This window comes from Micropterus dolomieu, linkage group LG05 (assembly GCF_021292245.1).
Source record: "Micropterus dolomieu isolate WLL.071019.BEF.003 ecotype Adirondacks linkage group LG05, ASM2129224v1, whole genome shotgun sequence".
Lineage (NCBI taxonomy): Eukaryota > Metazoa > Chordata > Actinopteri > Centrarchiformes > Centrarchidae > Micropterus > Micropterus dolomieu.
The window spans coordinates 8314269-8333988 of NC_060154.1; the positions used below are offsets into that span (position 1 = coordinate 8314269).

Consider the following 19720-nt stretch of genomic DNA (forward strand, 5'->3'; position numbering starts at 1 on the left):
AAGTCTATGGAAACCATTCCACAAAATTGATGAGTCAGGAATATTGTAGGTGTGTCTGTGTATTACCTGATTTCATGGGATGCAGTTGAAAGGGGCATATCCATGTTTATGGCATAGTGAGTGATAGCAAGCACGGCCATGCCCAAACACTCATTTTCTATCTCGTGTTGTTCTGCCTCTGAATGAGACACCCTCAGCGGAAGCACACCTTTTTGAAAGTCATGTTGGCCCTAAGCAACAAACATATATTTATATTTACCAAACATAGAGACACACTGAACATGTATAAATATAAGCACTTAAAAAGAACTCTATCGTAAATTGGAGATTGTAAGATATACTGGTTCTTTATGTGGCACACAAATTCAGGAAATTTAGATGCATTTGGGACAACTGACAAGTCAATTCAGTTGTTATTTGAAGCTTCAACTTCTTTCAGTCTTTTTATATTTTAATGATCTGAAAAAATGTAATTGACTGTCTGTTGCTGTCCTTAAAGCTCCACTTCCTGGTATTGTTACATTTCCTCCCAGCTGTTGCTGTTTTGAAACTGAACTGTGAACTGTGCTGATATTTGACATTTGAATCATAATGTACTTTCAAATGTATTTCAAAGAAAGAAATAATAAATAAAAAATGTTTTGGTAGAGTCAAATCTTCTTAGGCGATTTGCCCAAATACATCCCTCCGCAACAATGAAAGAGCAAATCACTCCCATGACAGTTTAAAGTAATGTAACTGATTCTTTTTTCACCTGGGCGAACAGGTAGTCGAGAGAGGAAGCATCCAGTAAAGGTGTTCCTTCTGGTGTTTTCTGTGGGCTATGTCCTCCTCTGAGTTTACTGATGCAGTGTCTCCAAACTGGAGACTCTCCCTCAGTGGAGCCATGCCAGTTTCTGAAATAAAACCTTACAAGAGAGAAAGATGACTAGGTTACCAGAATGAATACAGGGTGTTCATGCAAGAAAGTATGCATGGCTTTAAAAAGGCACTCAGAATACTCAGTGGCACAACAAGATAACATGTGTTGTTCCACAATGAACTATATAGATCTCACATGTCCAGGAACTCACAGCTAGCTTTTGAAATTGTCCTGAAATTAATGAGGATGTCAGTTGTATAAATAACAAGGTAGGCCTTGAGTCTGCATTGATGGGATTTCTGCCTTTAGTGAAAAGCGAGAAATGCATGCCAGCAGGGAAATTTGAAATTGAAAAGATGAACTGAACTCTGGATCATTTTATGAATGCTGCTGAACTACTAGTAAGTACTAAACAAAAAGGTGCAAATGTGCCTGAAGCAGTCAACACGAAAGAGTGATAAATGAGCTTTATAACACCAACCTGAAGCTTATGGGCTTTGTTATGCACCTGAGCGTGCACAAAGACCAATGCAACAGGAAGTGCTCTATTGCCTCCTCTATTGTCTGAAGTGATTAAAGTATAACAAAGTAGTTATGTCCATGACAAACACTTGCCCATTTAAATTTTTCATAATTTTGCCATCTCCACTTTCTCTTTTCATGCAAAGATCACCCAGCCCATTATAGAATTTGAGTGCTAGCTAACATTTAAGTTCTTTCAGGTTTTGACCTATTTTCCTGTTTTCTCTGAAATTATGCAATTTTTCAGCAAGCCTATGCTTTTCAAAGGAAATACATCATCTCTATCTGTTCAGCGTCACAGATGTCTGCCTATACCGGCCCAGACCAGCAGTTTTGGAGCAGTGGACCAGGAAACTGGTTATACAAATCAAGAGGACATTTGAAAAACATGCAAAAAAGTAAACAAAAGACAAAAGAAATCTTGCGACCAGCAATATTCAGCCAACAGGCACGCATATAATAATGATAGCACTACTGAAACTTTATTGGCCAAAGAGAAACATTCAGTAAGAGGTCATGAAAATATGATGCTTTTTGATACAGATGGGACTCATTGGAAGACAATGTCACTCAATGTAGGAAACCCATAGGACACATGGAAAATGCATCAACTCCGCACAGAAAGACCCCAGCCCACCAGCAGCCAGCATTTTTGGGGCAACAATGTTACCCTTAAGTTTCCTTTTAGTGATTGTAATGTCGGTAATGATGGATTCCCATGACATTCTGCAAACACGCATGGTCCACAGAGGATATTTCACTTATCCAGTGAAATATGTCAACATTTGGATTGGCACAAAGTTTTCTACAGACATACATGGCTTTCAAGCAATCTATTGCTTAGTTAAAGACATCCTTGTGGCAATTCAATCCCTGTGTCTTTGTGTCGAACATTTGTTTATGCATAAAGATTGTGTGTATATCGAGACTTGACCATAATAAAAATTTGGCAGACTGCACTACAGTACCCAAAGTAGGTTGCAGCAACAAACACATACACACAAAACACCACATGCCACAGTTACACTCTATGCACACTCGCTTTTCTCTCCACTAGCCACCGTCAACGCAGAGCACAGAGAAAGAGGAAGTGCAATTGACATCACATTAATGTTTTTTTCCCCCATTGCATGAAATGCTACTCAACCTTTCGAAAGGATTATCTGAAGGACTCTCTTCATAGAAATCCAGTCAGGTATAAATATTACATTGCTGTCTCAAAATTTTCTCTCCAGAGTCTGATTCCTGACAAATATGGAGTCAGACTCTACTCTTGGCATCACAGGATATAAGACATGAGTGACTCACTGCCTTATTCTAAATTCCTTCTATGCCTATTATATCATTAGATTAGTTTATCACCAAAGGTTTAAAACAGCCCTCTCTAAAGCACTGCTAACCTTCATTTAACCTTCATTTGCTGAATTCTAAACACTGTTTGAGATATCAGACAATCATATCAAGATTAATGGCCAAAAAGAAATCATAATATTCAAGTCCAATGTAGTCAGTAGATGCTGGGATACCATTCTTACCTCATGCGATAGTGCAACTTGACACTGGTTTCCTCTGTGATGTTGATCTCATAGTTGGGAGGGTACCACAAGCCAGTTGTCTCATTGTACAGACCAAATAGGTTATGGCACAAGGGAGAGATTGCTGAGAAGGGAAAAAGAAATTAAGAAAAAAAACATAGAATATTCAGAACGATTGCTGTATTGGGACAGAGGCTGCCCAAACAGAGGATTTAAGAGCAACAGCAAACAATCTGCTTATGAAACAAGATAAACAGAAACATACTCACTCCGCCATCTTAATCTCACAAAGTTACACAGTTACATGTTTAGTTACTTAGGCAGAGATAAAATGTTTTAGAGAACACTTTCTCAGAAATTTCTGCATTTAATGTTATGTTTTAAGTGCCTGATATGAAAAGAACTATTTTCATCCTAGGCCAGCTAACAAGAGTCAGCTAAAAGCTTGTGCAGACTACACCACTTTCAGCGTCGGCCGATGGCTGTGCTTCACACTACGTGACTGATCGGTGACGGGGGGTCACACACTACACGAGCCGACAGCGGCTTGTCACCCGACGCTGGTCTCCAAACCACATTTTGTCAAGAAAACATACGTGAAATGTGACATGCGAACCTACACACGAAACAGCTGTTGTTTGTTATTATAAAGATAGCAATTGTAAAGACAAAGAATATGGGTGAAAGAGTGGATTACCACACGCAGGTAGCAGGGATCGTCTAAGCTAGAGAGAGCTGGAGGAGAGCTGGAGGAGAGTAAAAAGTGTTCTGCAGAGAAAAAGTAGCTGCCTGCTCTGCCAGCTGTCTGCTCTCATTGGCTGGATGTGGATGTTGAGTCGGCCGACTCTTCCAGATATCTGGCATGCAAGATATCGTGCGGGCGTTGGCGATGTGTTAGAAATGTGTTGGGAAGCCGTTTTGATGCGTCGTTGAGTAGTTCACACAAAACGACTGGCGACCCATGATCGATCGCTGATTGGTCACCGAGCTCTCCGACCGCCAAATCGGCCTTAAAATCATGTAGTGTGAACTAGGCTTAACCAGTCTGTTAACATTACTAATGGTTGGGCATAGAGAGAAAAACCTCTTCTAAAAGTCCCTAGTCGGTTAAGAAATGTGGTTGCAATTGATTTTCAGCAGTGAAGTGTGCTATTATTATAATATTAAGAAGAGTCATTAATTCTCAAGCAACCATGATGTCCATGGTCCAGTGTAATGCATTTTATTTCACACGTTGACAGCTGAATAATAGCACTTATGAATTTGTATACACGGATTTGAGATCAGTGACAGACAGAGAGAGGTTCTCTTCTGTGAAAGTGTAACTGGAACACTTATCCCTCACAAAACAATTAACTTTGCATTGCCACATTTCATCAAGTGAGTCACAGGAAAAAGAGCAGAACCTCTTAACTTTAAAGTCAAAGGCTGAGAGTTTTTCACAGGAATTACAAAAAGGATTATAATTTCTGCGTCTGCAAGTATGCAAGGGACGGCTAGTGTCCGCGTGACAAAAGAATCGCCATCAAAGGGGGTAGGCGTAAGCTCTGGATGTCCGCATGCTTCCCATTTTTTGTGACAGGAGGCACACTACTCTACCAGGGCACCAACCAACCAAACTAACTACAGAAAGTAAGAGAGAACTTTTAATGTTGTCTGTAACCTTCACTACATTACATTAATTAATTTAGCTGACTCTTTTATCTATCTGCTATATATGTCAGAGGTCGCACGCCTCTGGAGCAACTAGGTGTTAAGGCATGTGTCTTATCCACTGCTCCATCGCCACACCTTTGGCCACTACTTGACCAAAGCCACGGCCTGGCAGATTACTGGTTATCAGCCCAATGCAATGCCATTTAAGAGTGGCGACATAAGATGTACACCTGGTGATTTTATTACCTAATTACTAGGGGTGGGAATCACCAGAGGCCCCCCGATAAGATATTATCATGATATTTATGTTGAGATTCGGGTTTTTTTGCGATTTTAAAATATATTGAAATATATTGCAATTTATTACCTTTTCCCCAACTTCCAATTAGGTCCCTAAAGTCAAACTTTGTCAACATCTGTTTATCTAAAAAGATACATTTCTCTGTTTGTTCATATCACTTTTTCAGTCCTCTATATGGTCCTGTTAAGTTTTCTAGTGGACTAAAAAAGCAATAGATTTTATTATTCTAGTACCAAAAAGTTAAAACTCCCATCTGCAATTTATATACTAAAATATCGATACTTGGTGTCCGTGTATCGATACAGTATTGCCATGGCAAATATCACAATACTATGCTGTATCGATTTTTTCCCCCCACCCCTACAAATTACCCATTTTCCGCATACATATTCACAGTAAAATCGACAACACATCTTTCATTACTGGAATAAACAAAGACTATATCAACAAGCGGAGTAAAATTAGATTTTGTCACTCACAGCATTTCTTTGCAGCCTCCACACAGATCTCCTCCACAGTGTAGCAGCCTTTCAGGTACTCTAGCTGGTGCATCTCCGGTGTATAAAAGTGGATCTCCAGGCCGCATGTGGCAGTAGGTGAAGAAGAGATCTGGGCTCTCCTACTGGACCTCCTCATCTTCCCACAGAGTTGCCTGCTCAACTCCATCACCCACAGAGTTGGCATTCAGACACTGGATGAGTGAAGTGAAAAAGTGAAATGAAGGAAATGGCAATGTTACATTAAACATTAGCTTTAAAAAGGTCATAGCTTTTTGTGTACAACAACGTAAGCTTTGAATTTAAGTCAGTTCATAAATGATGATAAAACACACGGCTAATTCTTATAAAATCAACAAAGTTTGAGGAAATGGGATGACCACTGAGTAGTTAACATTCAATCAAGTGTGTGTGTGTGTGTGTGTGTGTGTGTGTGTGTGTGTGTGTGTGTGTGAGACAGTACGGCAAAAGTATTGATCATATGGTGAGCTCATCAAACAGCAGCAAAGACTCTGAGTTCAATGTTCATTAACCTGTGCAGAGCCCAAAAATGCACACAGGATCCAGTGCTGTCTCACTACAGTGCATGTTAAATGATGTCAGCCTCTCAACTGAGCTGATGACATCAACGGAAGACAAATCGTTCCTGCGCAGAGCTGCAAGGAGTTTGAGCTTCTAATGGATGAATCTAATTGCTTTTCTACACTGGCTGCATAGAAAAAGCACCAGTGAGATCTTTTTTCAGCGTTTACACTGGATCCATTTACCCACAGTACTGCTTTGTTCACAGGTCTTTGATGGCTCAAATTTTTGTTCTAGTCTATTTTGTGTTTTGACCATTTGAGAACTGCTTTAACCTCCGTCTCGGTTACAAAGCTTTGTGGGAATGACTTTTTTGCCATGTCTGTTAAATAGTTTACAAGAGCACAAAGTTCTTCATAGAGCTAGTGCTTCATAGTGCACCAGATTGATGCATTTCACTCCCCTGGACCCTACTAGAGGCTCCAATGTCCACCAACCACAGGCTTACAAAATCCAGTGCGAAACGCTGACATAATTATGTTGTTAAGTGCATACTGGAAAAGATGCACATACACATCTGAATACAAGCCGTTTTATGACTGTGTAAACAGCTGCACTGATTTAGATACCAAGCCAAGGGTGTCAAACTAAACCCTAAACTACTCATGTCCAGCTGAGGCCATGTGCTGCTTGTTGTTCCCCATCTCTCTCCCCTTATTTTCTGTTATATTTCTACAGGATCTGTCTAATAAGACATAAAATGCCAAAACATTGCCTATTAAGTGCTACGCCGGTACACAGGTAAAACGCATTTGGTATAGACAGCAGGTAAACCTTCCTTACCATTTACACTACTTCGTACTTACTACCCGAGACTTTCTACAGCTTCAAAGAAAAAGGCAATAAAACACTAACTATAAACTTAAAAATTAAGGATTTGATTTTAAATAATTGTGATCTCAATGTATGATGAAAATCATGGTGATAATGAATTTTGCCATAAGCCCTAGACAAAATATAACGTGTAGCAAACATTGATAAGCATTTCATAGGCTAGTTAGTTTAAAGGCTGACGAATACATTCCATTTATTAAAGTACCAAGGACAGGGAATTATTCTCCCCTTCTAAACACATCCCATTTTACACTAACCTTAAACGATCACATTCAAATCAACTGCCAAACTATTATCATAGAAATCAGATAAAATCATATGATCTTGTGTGTGCCAATTCTCAGACATTACCATGGGTAAGCAAAGTAGTCAGCCTGGCAAGTCGCATGTCATCTAACAGTCATTATTTCTCATCCTTCTCATGTATTACAGCTGAATTTCTTCAGAAGATATTTTCAGTGAGTCATCTATCTGCTTTCTACATCGAGTTAGTTCATCAGTCAGTGTGTCAATGTCCCTATCTCTTCCTCTTTCTTCTCATATAGATGTGTACTATTAGTTAAATGCATAAATGTCTCCTTTATATCAGGACTGGTTTAGACTGGTGGAACTGATCTGATGCCAGTTTTATTAGAGTGAAGTCCACTTCAGCTGGAAAAAGGATTGACAGTTCTTCCCTGCCTTCTTGAGTGAAGTCATTCTGCTTTGTCTGCATGCCATTGTTTTAAGGAAAGGTAAAATGAATGTAACTATTATTTCTGGCTAACAAAACAAGACCTTGGAGCAGCTTATAATGTAACTAGTGATAGACAGACAATCCTGACGTAGGTGATTCAGGTGTGGGTAAAATTAAATCTACATAAAAGACACAGATAAACACAAACACTGCCTCCATTTGCGTCATGGTGACAAGAAAGAATCAAATAATGTGTTAGGGCTACAATGCTTACTTTCATTATCAATTAATCTTGCTATTATTTTCAAGATTAATCAGTTAATAGTTTGGTCTATAATAAGTAAAATAAAGTAAGTATAAATAGAAAAAAAAGATGGAAGCAGAGAATTTCTTACATTGGGCTATTTCCTAAAAATGACAAATGATTAAGCAATTATCAGAATAGTTGGCAGTTAATGTTCTGTCAATAAACAAATAGATTAATATTCTTATAGTTTTAGCTCTTTGGTGGTGGTATTGAGGCGTGCATGTTGTCACTAAAATCTTCAGTTTCTAAGTCCACCCAAACTACAGGGTTTTGTAGCTTGGGTGGACTGGACCTCTTATTATTGCATCATCTGATGCTAGTGCTTTTATACATGAAATGATTAGGCTATATACACTATGTACAATGTATAATGTAAATTGAGATTTTCACCAGCCGATCAAGTTTGAACATCAAAAAAAAACACATGCAGGTTTGTTTTTTTTAACGCAAGTAAACCTACTAAGAATAAGAGACTGGCTCCTGACATTGCCAGTAGACGAGTTTGTGTTTTCTGTTTGTCTCTGATGTATCACATTCGACAAGAACACATCATTAAGCAGGCTGAGTAAACAGTAGAAAGCAGCATGGAGGCCAGTGACAATATTATGGTGTTTGCTGTGTGTAGCCCATAGACCACATAAAAAAAATAAGGTGTAGCCGTTCTGTTTCTGGTTTAACAGTGCTGTTAAACCAGAAACAGAACAGGACAGGTGACAGGTGTGTTCAGTGTTTGTGACGTCAGAGCACGGATATAAAGTCATATAGCTGACTAATGTTTGCCAAACAGCTATTTCTACAACAAGCATCATGAGGACAAAGTGCTGTTAAAGAACAAGAAAGTGAAACTGAGATAGAATGAGACACCTCTTCCCTATCACAACTTTCTCTCATACAAAACTACCTGTAGCTACTTTCCAAAGTAAAACTCTTGCAGCAAAGTCAATTGTGTCTGACTTTTATTATGCCCATGCAACCCTGGGTTGACAGCTTATCATTGGTTTCTTAGGTGTTTTGTGAGTTTTTCAATACACTGCCTACTCTGGTGAAAAGCTGCAGACAGTGGCCATTTAGTTATACAAAGCATCATGATAAATAATCAAGGTAAGCAATGATTATCCTGTTCCCCTACCGGGGTTATAAAACAAGGCCACACAGCCATTCAAGTGGCCAACAGTCCGAGAAAACAGTCAGCTTTAAAATAGTCAAGAACGTCGAGCACATGAAATGTTGAGCCCTAGCAAAAACAATGACATCACAAATGTTCTAATTCATAGTGTTTTCTGTAATGCAGAAATTAAAACAAACTGATAAATATATCTAAATCAAGTCTTCTGTTCTGATGGACACTTTGGCATACATCACAAAACTCATAACACTCTAATCACCTTGTATCAAAAAGTGTCTCTGAAGGTAAACCTTGCCAAATACCGCTGATGTACATTTCAATTAAAGCATAAGGATTAAAAAAAAGTTCAACTCAATTAAACAAGAGCATATGGCAGGTGCACTGATAGAGGCTTGTAAGCAATATCTGCAGGCAATTTTTAACTCGTGAATCATAACCACACCCTCAACTGAGTGGGTGTGATCAAAACATAGGTGAAATTACTTCTACCCATTGATTAATAAAAGTTGCCAATGGTTAAAATAAGTCCTTAAAGATGTATTAAAACTATTTTTAAAATACATTATAATTTTTCTGCCTTTGTTCCCACTCTCGACCGTATAGCAAAATACAGTCAAGCTGAAATTAAACGAGTTAGATAAAAAACATAAATAAAAGATTTTGTTTCTTTCTTTCAGGGCTTCCAAGTAAATGCTAAGGGACAGCTCCCGCAGTGGAAACTGTGTTGCCAAACCTCTACCAGATTACACATGCTCAACCCTATTGGATTTAATTACACTTCATGGCAGAGTAAGGTAAGGCTTTTATGTTTGTTTATTTTTAGACACAAGAAGATTATTTGGACTTTAAACATCTGGCATTGATGTGTTTCTTGTGTGACACTGACAGTTGCAACACAGGATGATTTTTTATTTTTTTTTTGAGTAAATTAGAATTAGTCTCATTCTTGCGCTTTTGTTTTGTGCACATTTCTTTCATCAGTTTCTGTGATTTTTGTCTGTAACATGGCTACATGCCTGCACTTAAATAATGTCAGTGCTTTGTTGCATCACGGTGTCAAGGGTGCATGCTTAGATAGGACATCCCCCAACATGTGTCAGCATTAATAAGTCATTTAATGAGTGCACTATCCTTTCAAGGATTTTTCTGTACCTGTTTTTGGTGATTCAGCACCCATATATAAGAATATTGACATTAAGGGTGTTCATTTGTTATCACTACTTAATTGGTATACCTCAGTCGAGTTAGGACACATGCACTCAAAATCTGAAACTACTTTTATACGAAGGTTCATAACATTAGTTCTATTGTACTATTTTGCACCAAAAGAAAACGAAACTAACAAAACCATGATTAAGTGCTGTAATGGTCAGATATTCAAGCTTTCTTGATCTTCATTATGGGCTCTCCTTTATTGACTCCCTGCATTTCTTGATTTTTATGGGCAACAAATATAATTCATGATTGATGCTTTAGCCAGCTGTTTAATTTCACCATAACCACAATATCAATAATTTCATCTAAATATTAACTTCACAGTGAAGCATTAGTTCTTAAATAAGATTTCTAGTGTTCTGACACCATCAACAAGTAATTTCTCTGATTAAGAGACTTTAAACCCGAAAAGTAGAAACTAATCAGTGAAACTTGCTAGTGAAATGTTACCTTAAGGACATTTTATATGGCAATGACTACTTTCTTAGTAGGTAATGCCAATTCAGAGTAGGTATTGTTAGTTCATAATCCATGCCACTGAATTTTAGAAACTTAAATACAAGTTAAGGAGCACTATACTTATGTTGTAATTTAGATGGGCAGGAAATGGAAAAGGATCAAATTTTTTTCATTTCAGCAAAATGTGCTACACCATGGCTCACTTGAAATCTGAAAAACCAATGAGCCTGAAATGAAAATACAGTGGGCAGACAAGAGGTTGGTAAAGCAAAAACGTCACAGAGGCCACTTGATTATTACAAGAAAAGGTCAAGTAAGTGAATTTAGTACTCTTTGATGTTAAATATCACGTTATCATGGGGAATACCAAAAAGGTGGGCCTATTTCTTTTCTTTAACTGAAATGAACCTCAAAAGCTTAAAAACTGAGAAGCTCAAACTACTATGACTGTTTAGTTTTGATCACTAGCCCATTTCAAAGAAGCCTACATTAAAAAATGTCAAATTATTAATTCATATCTACATTATTTCAAATGTCAATTCATTTTACTTAATTTTAGCCACAGCCTACGTTTGGGTGAAAAATAAAATCTTCAGTTATTAAAACACACACAACCACATTTTGGTTAATGAAAGTGTAATTACTAAAAATCAAATAGCTCCGAAATTAAGCCTGCCACTTGTTCATTCTAATATCAATAAAATGGTGATCAAACAAAAGTGTGGTTAAAAGTGCTTTAAATGTTCAAAGTCTGGCAGTTCCAAGTTTCTGTCAAGAGTACAACAGGGGAGAGCTGCAAGAAACCACGTTCTTTCATTGTTTGACATTTTAGTGACTAGTGGTAAAGCCAGAAATTGTGTGTGTGTGTGTGTGTGTGCGCGCGCGTCCTCAGAAGGAAGTGCCTACTTTTTCAACCTCAAATATGTGAAGCTACTTACCCTTCGCTGTCACGATTTTGTATGATTTATTACAATATTGGTATTTAATGTATCACTATTTTATCAACTAATTAATTACATGGTCTATGAAATGTCAAAAATCCAAGGTGATGAGTTTAATATATCATAACGTTAATTAGTCAAGACTAAAAATCACAAACCCAAAAGTAGTAGTAGATATTCAGTTTATTATCACATAACTTACAAGCAACAAAAAGAGAAAATATTCACATTTAAGATGGAACCAGTGAATTTTGACCATGTTTGCCTGAAATATTGAATCGCTTATCAAAATCTTTAACATTTACTTTCTGTCTGAAAGTGGGCTAATGGATTAATTGACCAATCGTCGGGGGGCTAAATTAAAAGTGACACCTTCGGTCAAAAGAGACAATCTCTACTAGTACTGTTAACGTTAATGTGTAAAATTCCAGTTAACAGAAAAATTCAATAATAATATAAGTTTTATATTTTAAATCGAACCACTTAACTCCATTTTTACTGTGTTGGATGTCAAACTTTTTTATACAAGAGTAGGCCGTAGTCTGGGATATCGTATTGCATCATATTCTAACATCTGCTTAATATTTTGTCCTCTGTCTATAAAGTCCTAACTTTCAGTCCTAAATTACATTTCACACCGTACATTAGCCCAGCATTTATCGGCCTGTATTGTGCCACTGAACATGGATGAAGTCTCAATGCTATCATGCCAAGTAGACTAACGCTGGATGACATTAGCTTGTTTAGCCAGTTAACTTATATGTTCAAAGCAACCAGCAGCTGCACATTTCCCCACTTGACAACAACGGAGAAAGATGACAAACAAGTGCATGTGTTTACGTGACCAGTAGACAAACATTTTTTCCCCCGATGGGAACATTTAATAAACGGTTATTTACTCACCTCGCAAGCTCAGCCAGACAGCTGGCAAGTTACTTCCGTTTCGTTTAGTACATTAACGTTAAACGCTTCAACCAAGTTGGAGCTCCTCTGTAGAAGGATTTTTAGTATCGCTTGTCGGTTATTTGATTCCAAAACTTCCCCAAAAAAATATCCTGTATCCAAATGGAAAAAAATGTTGGGTTTATTCCACGGAATTTAATGACTTTTGGTCGCTTCAGCTGAAACGCAGACAACGTCTGCTCTTGCTAGCCCTTCCTGACAAGTAACGTCCCCTTTCCCGAAAACAACGCAGTGGCCGTCTGAAAAAATGAGGCAACTGATTGGCTATTTAGCCCGTCACTCAAGATGACGATATTAACCCTTTGCTGCACTCTGGACCTAGACACTGAAAGTGTGCCTGCCTTTTTACTTATGTTGTGGGCACAGAAATGTATTCGCACAATGGGGACTCACTCATTTGGAGACAAAAAGGTGGCCCCCATATGAACACAATTGTCAATTGCTGTTTCCAAGGTTAGGGACTGAAAAGTATTTAAATCATCCAGAAGAAATGGAAATTTGAACTTCTACATTCTCATTACAGCTGGGCAACTCTGCTGAGGCAGGCCATTTGATCTGATTCAAGGAAGCTCAGTAAATGAACGAATAATAAATGAATAAATAAAGAACAGTTTCAATAAAATGTTAAGGTTAAGACTTGGATTTTGGTTAGGGTTGGTGTAAATCATGTAATGTTTACAGTAAAGGATCCCCTACAGACACATTTGAAGACATAAAGTGTGTGTGTATGTTCCATGCTGGACCATGATCTGCTTCCATACTAGTTGTGATGTCACAAAATGATGCTTTTAGGTACACCTTCTGAAACTCAGATTAGGTGAAGGTTAAGGTGACATGTTCCCTCTTTAGGGGGGGAATCTGAAAACAGCCTAAGAGTGTCAAAGTATAAATCATTTTGCAAACGGAGGTCAAATATCCAAGTGCAGTAATAATGAGCAAAACATATTTTTGAGTGGAAGAGAATGATAAAGATTAAGGAAAATCAATCTAGTCCTCTTAAGTGACAAAAACAACTCACAAAGACAGGGGAACAAATAAGGGTATTTCACTTTCGTGGACTACACAGTGCACACCTTCCGAACACTGTATCGGGGGGATCATCCTTCATCGTTCATATTTGCCATTCTGTGGGTGGCAAAAATGTAGGTAGTTCCTTCCAGATCTTTGTTTGCGCTATTGTGTTTCCAAACCTGATAACATGTAGCAATACCCTGTGTTTGAAATAACCACTACAGGGGGCCCCATCTCTTTTGCATAACTGTCCTTTTGGATGTGTTCTTTTTTTAATGGAAACTCTGAGACTACATTCCACTAGCAAAGCAGTGCCTACATCCTAAATGTGTTTAGGCATACAACACTTCATATCCATACTGTGAGATTCTGCTCCAAGTTATGTAATACATCCGTTTCCCCTTATAAAAATTAATTTGTAACAAGGAGGAAATCATGACTCTTGCTCTCCTTAACTCTCTGGATGAAACAAACACAAAAACAAAACAAACAATGGAGTCTGAAGGTAGTGGAATCAAGGTGTACATATTGGCATCTTTTAAATGTTAAAATTTAGGCTAACAATTTACTTATATAGGATTTATGGACAGTGAATAAAATATAAATAAAAACCATAAAATAAATAGTTGCAAACAACACAGTCATGTATTTGTAGGCAGTTTTAAGGACCTTTTTAAATGTGTATTTGCCAGAAATTCTCAAATGTTGTTTGTTGTTGTTTTAAGGCTCTCCTTATGAGTGCCCACAAGAGCAGTTATAGTTGTTCACATATACAATAATATCTCCTCTACAGCTACATTACAGCATGTAAGGTATTTATCAAATGTTTACATACTGGTTATGAATGGTAAATACATACTTTACTTACTGTAAGGTGTTCCTAAATTGGCATTGGTATTTGTGTATTTTCCCTTTTTTTCTCACATGCTTCAACAGAGGGGTTGGCTTTCAGCACCAAATTACATCACTGCAGCACTTATCAACTGTTAATCACTTGGTCTATTGTTCCAGCAGCTTAGGGAATAGACAAGGAACTGTGTAAAAAAGTGGGAAAATTCTTACTTCCTCAATGAAAGAACACGGATGTGAAGGTTTCTGTGAGACATAAATTTTGGGTGGTTCATTTTAAGGGAGGGACTTCCCATGCCACATCCCAGTAATCACTTATTCTCTTGCATTAAAGGAAGTGTGACAGAAATTCCCCATGATCACGGCCGTCCATAGAGTTTTGGATGTTTGCGAAAACGGTAGATGAGTATACTATCATGAAATTCAGTAGATTTGAATTTATTGCACTCAGTCAAATAATGGGAACCTCACTTGACTTTTCATGCTTTATTATCAAGAAATATGCTTTACCACAAAGTATCAAGATATCACACGGTGAGTCAGAAAAACATGTGAATCAAGGCGAGTTGAGCAAATTGAGGTTAGAGTGAGACAAAAACAAAACATGTATCATGACTCTTAGGGGATTTCCACGGTAGCTACAGTATGTACCCTTTGAATAAAACATTCTAAGGACAGGTGCAGAGTGACCTGTGGTTTATCAGACATGACTCAAACAGAGCATGTATTATTCAAAACACTGTTCTGAAAAATATGATTCATTTCAGAGTATTGACATCATAAATCACACGACAAGTCATGTTTTGATCTGATATGTTGATATTACATACTGAACATTATCTAAGATTCACTTTAACAACGACACGGCAATTTATACCAAAATGGAGACTGTCATTGGTTTGAATCGTCAACACTGTAGGCGTCTTGGATCATGTTCAACTGTTAAGTTAGGGGGAAAAAATCTCACCTAGAAATGGAACAAGAACTTGTTTGTTGTGTTTTCAAAACTGGATTCATCCAAATCTTCGGGCTCCATTTAACATGTCTGAGAAATTAACACTTAATTTGTTTTAACAACCTCACCATCAACATATTCATTATTAAGGTTTCAAGGTAACATATTACACAGTGAGACAGATATATTCCCTGTTCCCTGTAGACCCCAAAGCACATCAATAATAGATCTTCAGCTCCCTCTGTTGACAACAATGTGGAACAAGCAGTTAGGACTACCTTATGCCTCAGCCTGCAGCCCAGTGTAGACCCTAATTCCTTAAATTTTGTTAAGGCAAAATTTGAAGAACAAAGTGTTGAAAAAGTTATATTTATAAAGGTGTTACGAACTATGTTGAAATGCAAGGTTCATCAGCATTAATCAGACTGGAAACACAGGTGGGCAGTTTTCTTCAAGTTTGCATTGTGTACATTAGTTTTAATATGTAAATGTAACTTAATTGCCAATGGTATTAAGAAAGCTATAAGAAAGTATTCAATTTAATCTTAAAAAAGATCAGATGAAACTTCAGCCACTCAATAGTTAACTGTTTCATGGCTGCAACATTTTGTATTTAAGATCCACTAAACTTTCAAAAGCATGAGAATGTCACATTTAAATAGAAAAAAAATCCCTTTATTTCTTAAAGACATTAAGAAGTGAGGATAACATTAACTTTTAGGTTAAGGATTTGAGATGAATGTTTTAAAAATCCAAACTTTTGGATACCCCATTAAACTTTTCAAAATCAGCATAACACAATAATTTCTTTCTTCTCTTTGGTCTTCTGGCTCGTTAGCCAAACGTGCTTTGATTCACTGCAATCGTGTCAAGTTGGCAGCCATCCTTCAGTTATCACAGTACTGTACCTTCGATGGGGACAGCATCAGCACTGTGATAACTGAACCAGGGCAGCCTGTCAAATCTAGCAGTCCGGGGCTTCGCTCCATTCGTCATCCACCCATTATATCCATGCTCTAGGTCAACAGGTGCAAAGAAAAAGTTTTACTTTTGTATTTTTGCAGCTCATTAGCTGGTATCTCATACAAAACATATGCAAGTTTTCTCAAAAACATTGGTTTCCATATGAATAATTTTAAGTAACATCCATAACATAATAATACCAAAAAGAGATTCAGCTACAGCATAATACAGTCATGTAACCTAAAAAAAAAGCTACAAAAAAAGCTACAAAACATAAACTGTATTTGATGGTGTGATTAGGGGAACAACAATAAATCAGTCCTTATATACTGCAACGAGCTCATACAATCCTGATAATCCAGCTTTCCTTGCAGGTCAGAAAAGTCTAGATTTGGTGAAAGTGGCTCAGCAGTATGTTTAGGAAGTTATACAGAGTAAGCTCCTATTTGCAGTTAAATCAAAACAATGCTGATGTATTTTATTAATTTGTCTAGGCCTTGCTATTTGCACAGCCAAAGTGGTACAAAAATTGATTCTGCAATGCAAAAGACAGACTATGTTGTCCATTATACAATGAAACTTCTACCAGTGTCTTAAGGCTGGACAGTTAATAATGCACAAACCTGCACATGCAATTTGACCTACTGGATATAAATATGTGATAATAAACAACAGTGTACAATTCTTGGAAATGGGAGGATAATGTTGTTTATTTAATTTATTTATGTATTTTGTCATGATGCACGTTTATCACTATTTCACAATTTCTTTCCATATGGAAGTATGTCATTATTATTAAGGTTTCAGACACAGAATAATTATTTCTTTGTTTCTATTCTGCCCTTTGAACAGAGGGCTCGTTAATGTTTTATCTCTTTAAAAAATTAGCAAAGTTTTACCCCCCCCCCCTTTTCTGCTAGGACTTTGTAGAGACAAACTTCGGTATATTATTAAAACCAACCACAAGGCCGAGGGAGTGACGTCAGACTTGTTATGATTCTCCTCGCGGGCTCCGCCCACCCTTCGGCGCGAGCAGCCTCTCGAGCAGTCCGGTGGCGTCGCTCGCCGACGTAGCGGCTCCTCCTCCTAGTCAGTCCGCCCTACGCACTTCATGTAAACAACTCCATTAGCCCCACTGTACAGGGCACTGGCCAAAAATGTTCATGTCAGACGTAGAAAGCAAAGCAACTTGTGCAATAACTAAACAGGGCAGAGGACAAACACATCGTCAGGGCTGAATAGGTACTCCGTTTGTTGTCATCAGTGTCTGTAAAAAAAGAGACCCTGTAAAGACAGCGCGTCCATATTGCACAAACCCTCAGTGTAAATAACTGGGGAATGTTTTATTAACAGACAAGGTAACAGGCAGCCATAGGCCTAGGCCAACATTTAAATGGCTCCGATACTAATGTCGGGGAATAAGGACAACATCGAGAACTGAAAGCTTTGCCAACGCTTGTTGCTGTTTTCTACAAATAAACAAAAGTTGACCAATTTTAAACCAATGCCGTTGGGTTTTTTTGCCATTACATAGGCTACATGCCTGCTTTAATTAAGCAAAATATGCTTTTTAAAAAGCGAAACTATGAATGCAATGTTCGTATTGAATATTGTGCAGCCACACGTTAACGCCCCAGCATTGCTTACACACCCCTTTCCTAGCCAAAAACAAACAGCGTGATCTGGGATCCAAATATAATCATTTATTCTAAACGACATTCAGTCTACATTAAATATATAACAACTATTTGGTTCACTTACCTGCAATTTCCCCGTTTAATTCCCCGTGTTTACATGAATATTTTTAATGACGCAGCAAGACCACACTGAGCAACGTGATTGTCGCCATTTTTTGTTGTTATTGAATTCTCCAAAGCCATGTGACAAATTGATAATTGTTTTAAAAACAGGCTTCCGGGTGTGGAGACAAAAAATAGTTTAGCGAGGCTAAAAAAGGTTAATCTTCTGAGTTGTTTGTCTGGTGGATTAGTCTGGTTACTCCACTGACTGAAGACTGAAGGCTGTGCGCAACATTTGACAGCTCCGGGACGCTGCCGCCGCCGTATGGCTCGCAACAAGTACTCACTCGATTCCTCCCGTCCGCAAACGTTGCGCGGAATGACAGCGACTCATGTGCTTTTGTGCACCCGCTGCCAGCAATGCAAAAACATAAGAAATAACAACCCCATAAGAAATAACTAGCTCTGATGCGAGAGAAATGCTGTCAACAAGTGGTGGAATTCAAGAATAGCCCACTTTATGAATAAGGGGGGACACATTAATGATATGCAGTCATTAATTTATTCATGGCAGAACTGAGTCTCGAAATGTCATCTTTTCTTAAATAATTTGAAAAGTTGATTACTATTGAGGGATAAACACTATAATCTAACTATATTTTTTATTGCAAACCGAACAAACATCAGTATTTTTATGGGTCAGGTGACATTAAATTGGTTGCCCTGCCTTTTCTCTCACTTGTAGGCCTGATACATTTGAGGCATGGCTTAATGTCAACAAAAAAATCCTTGCAACAAGCCCCAACTTGTGTTGAGGGTGGTTTGATTTCTCACAGAAATCGTTGCAGTTGCAGATCAAAATAACTTTTGGCTATAAAGCTTCCCATAAAGGCTACAATGGACATATTTAGCCTTACCCTGTTGTACAGAAAGGCATTCCCTGAACCTAACCAAGACGGAAATTATGACATTCCAAAAAACAAAACAACAAATATAAATTCTTTCTAGATATCATTGCTCTAGAAACAACTATACCTACCCTGGCCTAAACATCAGCACCACAGGTAATTTCCACAAAGAATGACTTGAGAGACAGGGCAAGAAGGGCTTTTTACACCATCAGAAGGAACCTCAAGTTGTACATCCAATTTTAAAATCTGGCTTAAAGAATTTGGACGATACTCACTAATTATAAAATTTAAAAAAGAGAGCATTTCAATTTTATAATCACCTAAAAGAAAGTGACCCTGTCACACAATATAACAAAGCCCTAGCCAGAGAGACCCTAGAAAAAAGCCCCCTCAGCCTGCTGGTTCTGGGACTCATAAACAGAAGCAGAGCCAGAGAAAATGATAAGAAAACAAAAAGGACATTTTACATATTGGAAAGAATCAAACAAAAACCAGAGTAAACTGGAATGCTATTTGGCCCTAAACAGAGAATATGCTGGCATATTACCTGACCACCCTAACCAATCCAAAACTAAGGAAGTCCTTCACCATGTACAGACTCAGTGAGCAACAGGCTTGCCATGGAGAGAGGTCTTCACAGGCACACCTGGCTCACCAGTGAAGAAAGACTGCGCACAGAGCAGGAGGCTGAAACCAACCGAGCTGCACTATTCAACCACCTACCAACTGTACCAAGACATTTACTACCCACAGATAACAACATGGTTAATAACAAAACAAACTCCATATCTGCTGGGCGAAATACAACAATGTTGA

The 19720-nt window shown here is 37.9% G+C and overlaps 1 protein-coding gene and 1 long non-coding RNA gene across 2 annotated transcripts in view; both read right to left on the minus strand.

The window, feature by feature from the left end:
• Window positions 1-12674, minus strand: part of jak1 (Janus kinase 1) — a 41457-nt gene extending 28783 nt beyond the window's left edge. The window contains exons 1-5 of the mRNA XM_046049742.1: window positions 12417-12674; window positions 5356-5567; window positions 2920-3043; window positions 755-908; window positions 67-230 (exon numbers count right to left, since the gene is read on the minus strand). Coding sequence (XP_045905698.1) covers window positions 67-230; window positions 755-908; window positions 2920-3043; window positions 5356-5560 — 647 coding nt within the window. The 5' untranslated portion in view covers window positions 5561-5567; window positions 12417-12674. The remainder of the gene's footprint in view (window positions 1-66; window positions 231-754; window positions 909-2919; window positions 3044-5355; window positions 5568-12416) is intronic.
• Window positions 12675-14807: 2133 nt separating this feature from the next.
• LOC123971734 lies at window positions 14808-18462 on the minus strand. The gene is made up of 2 exons (XR_006825269.1): window positions 18016-18462; window positions 14808-17521 (listed from the first exon to the last, which is right to left on the minus strand). It is a non-coding gene; the product is annotated as an uncharacterized LOC123971734 (long non-coding RNA).
• Window positions 18463-19720: the final 1258 nt, after the last annotated feature.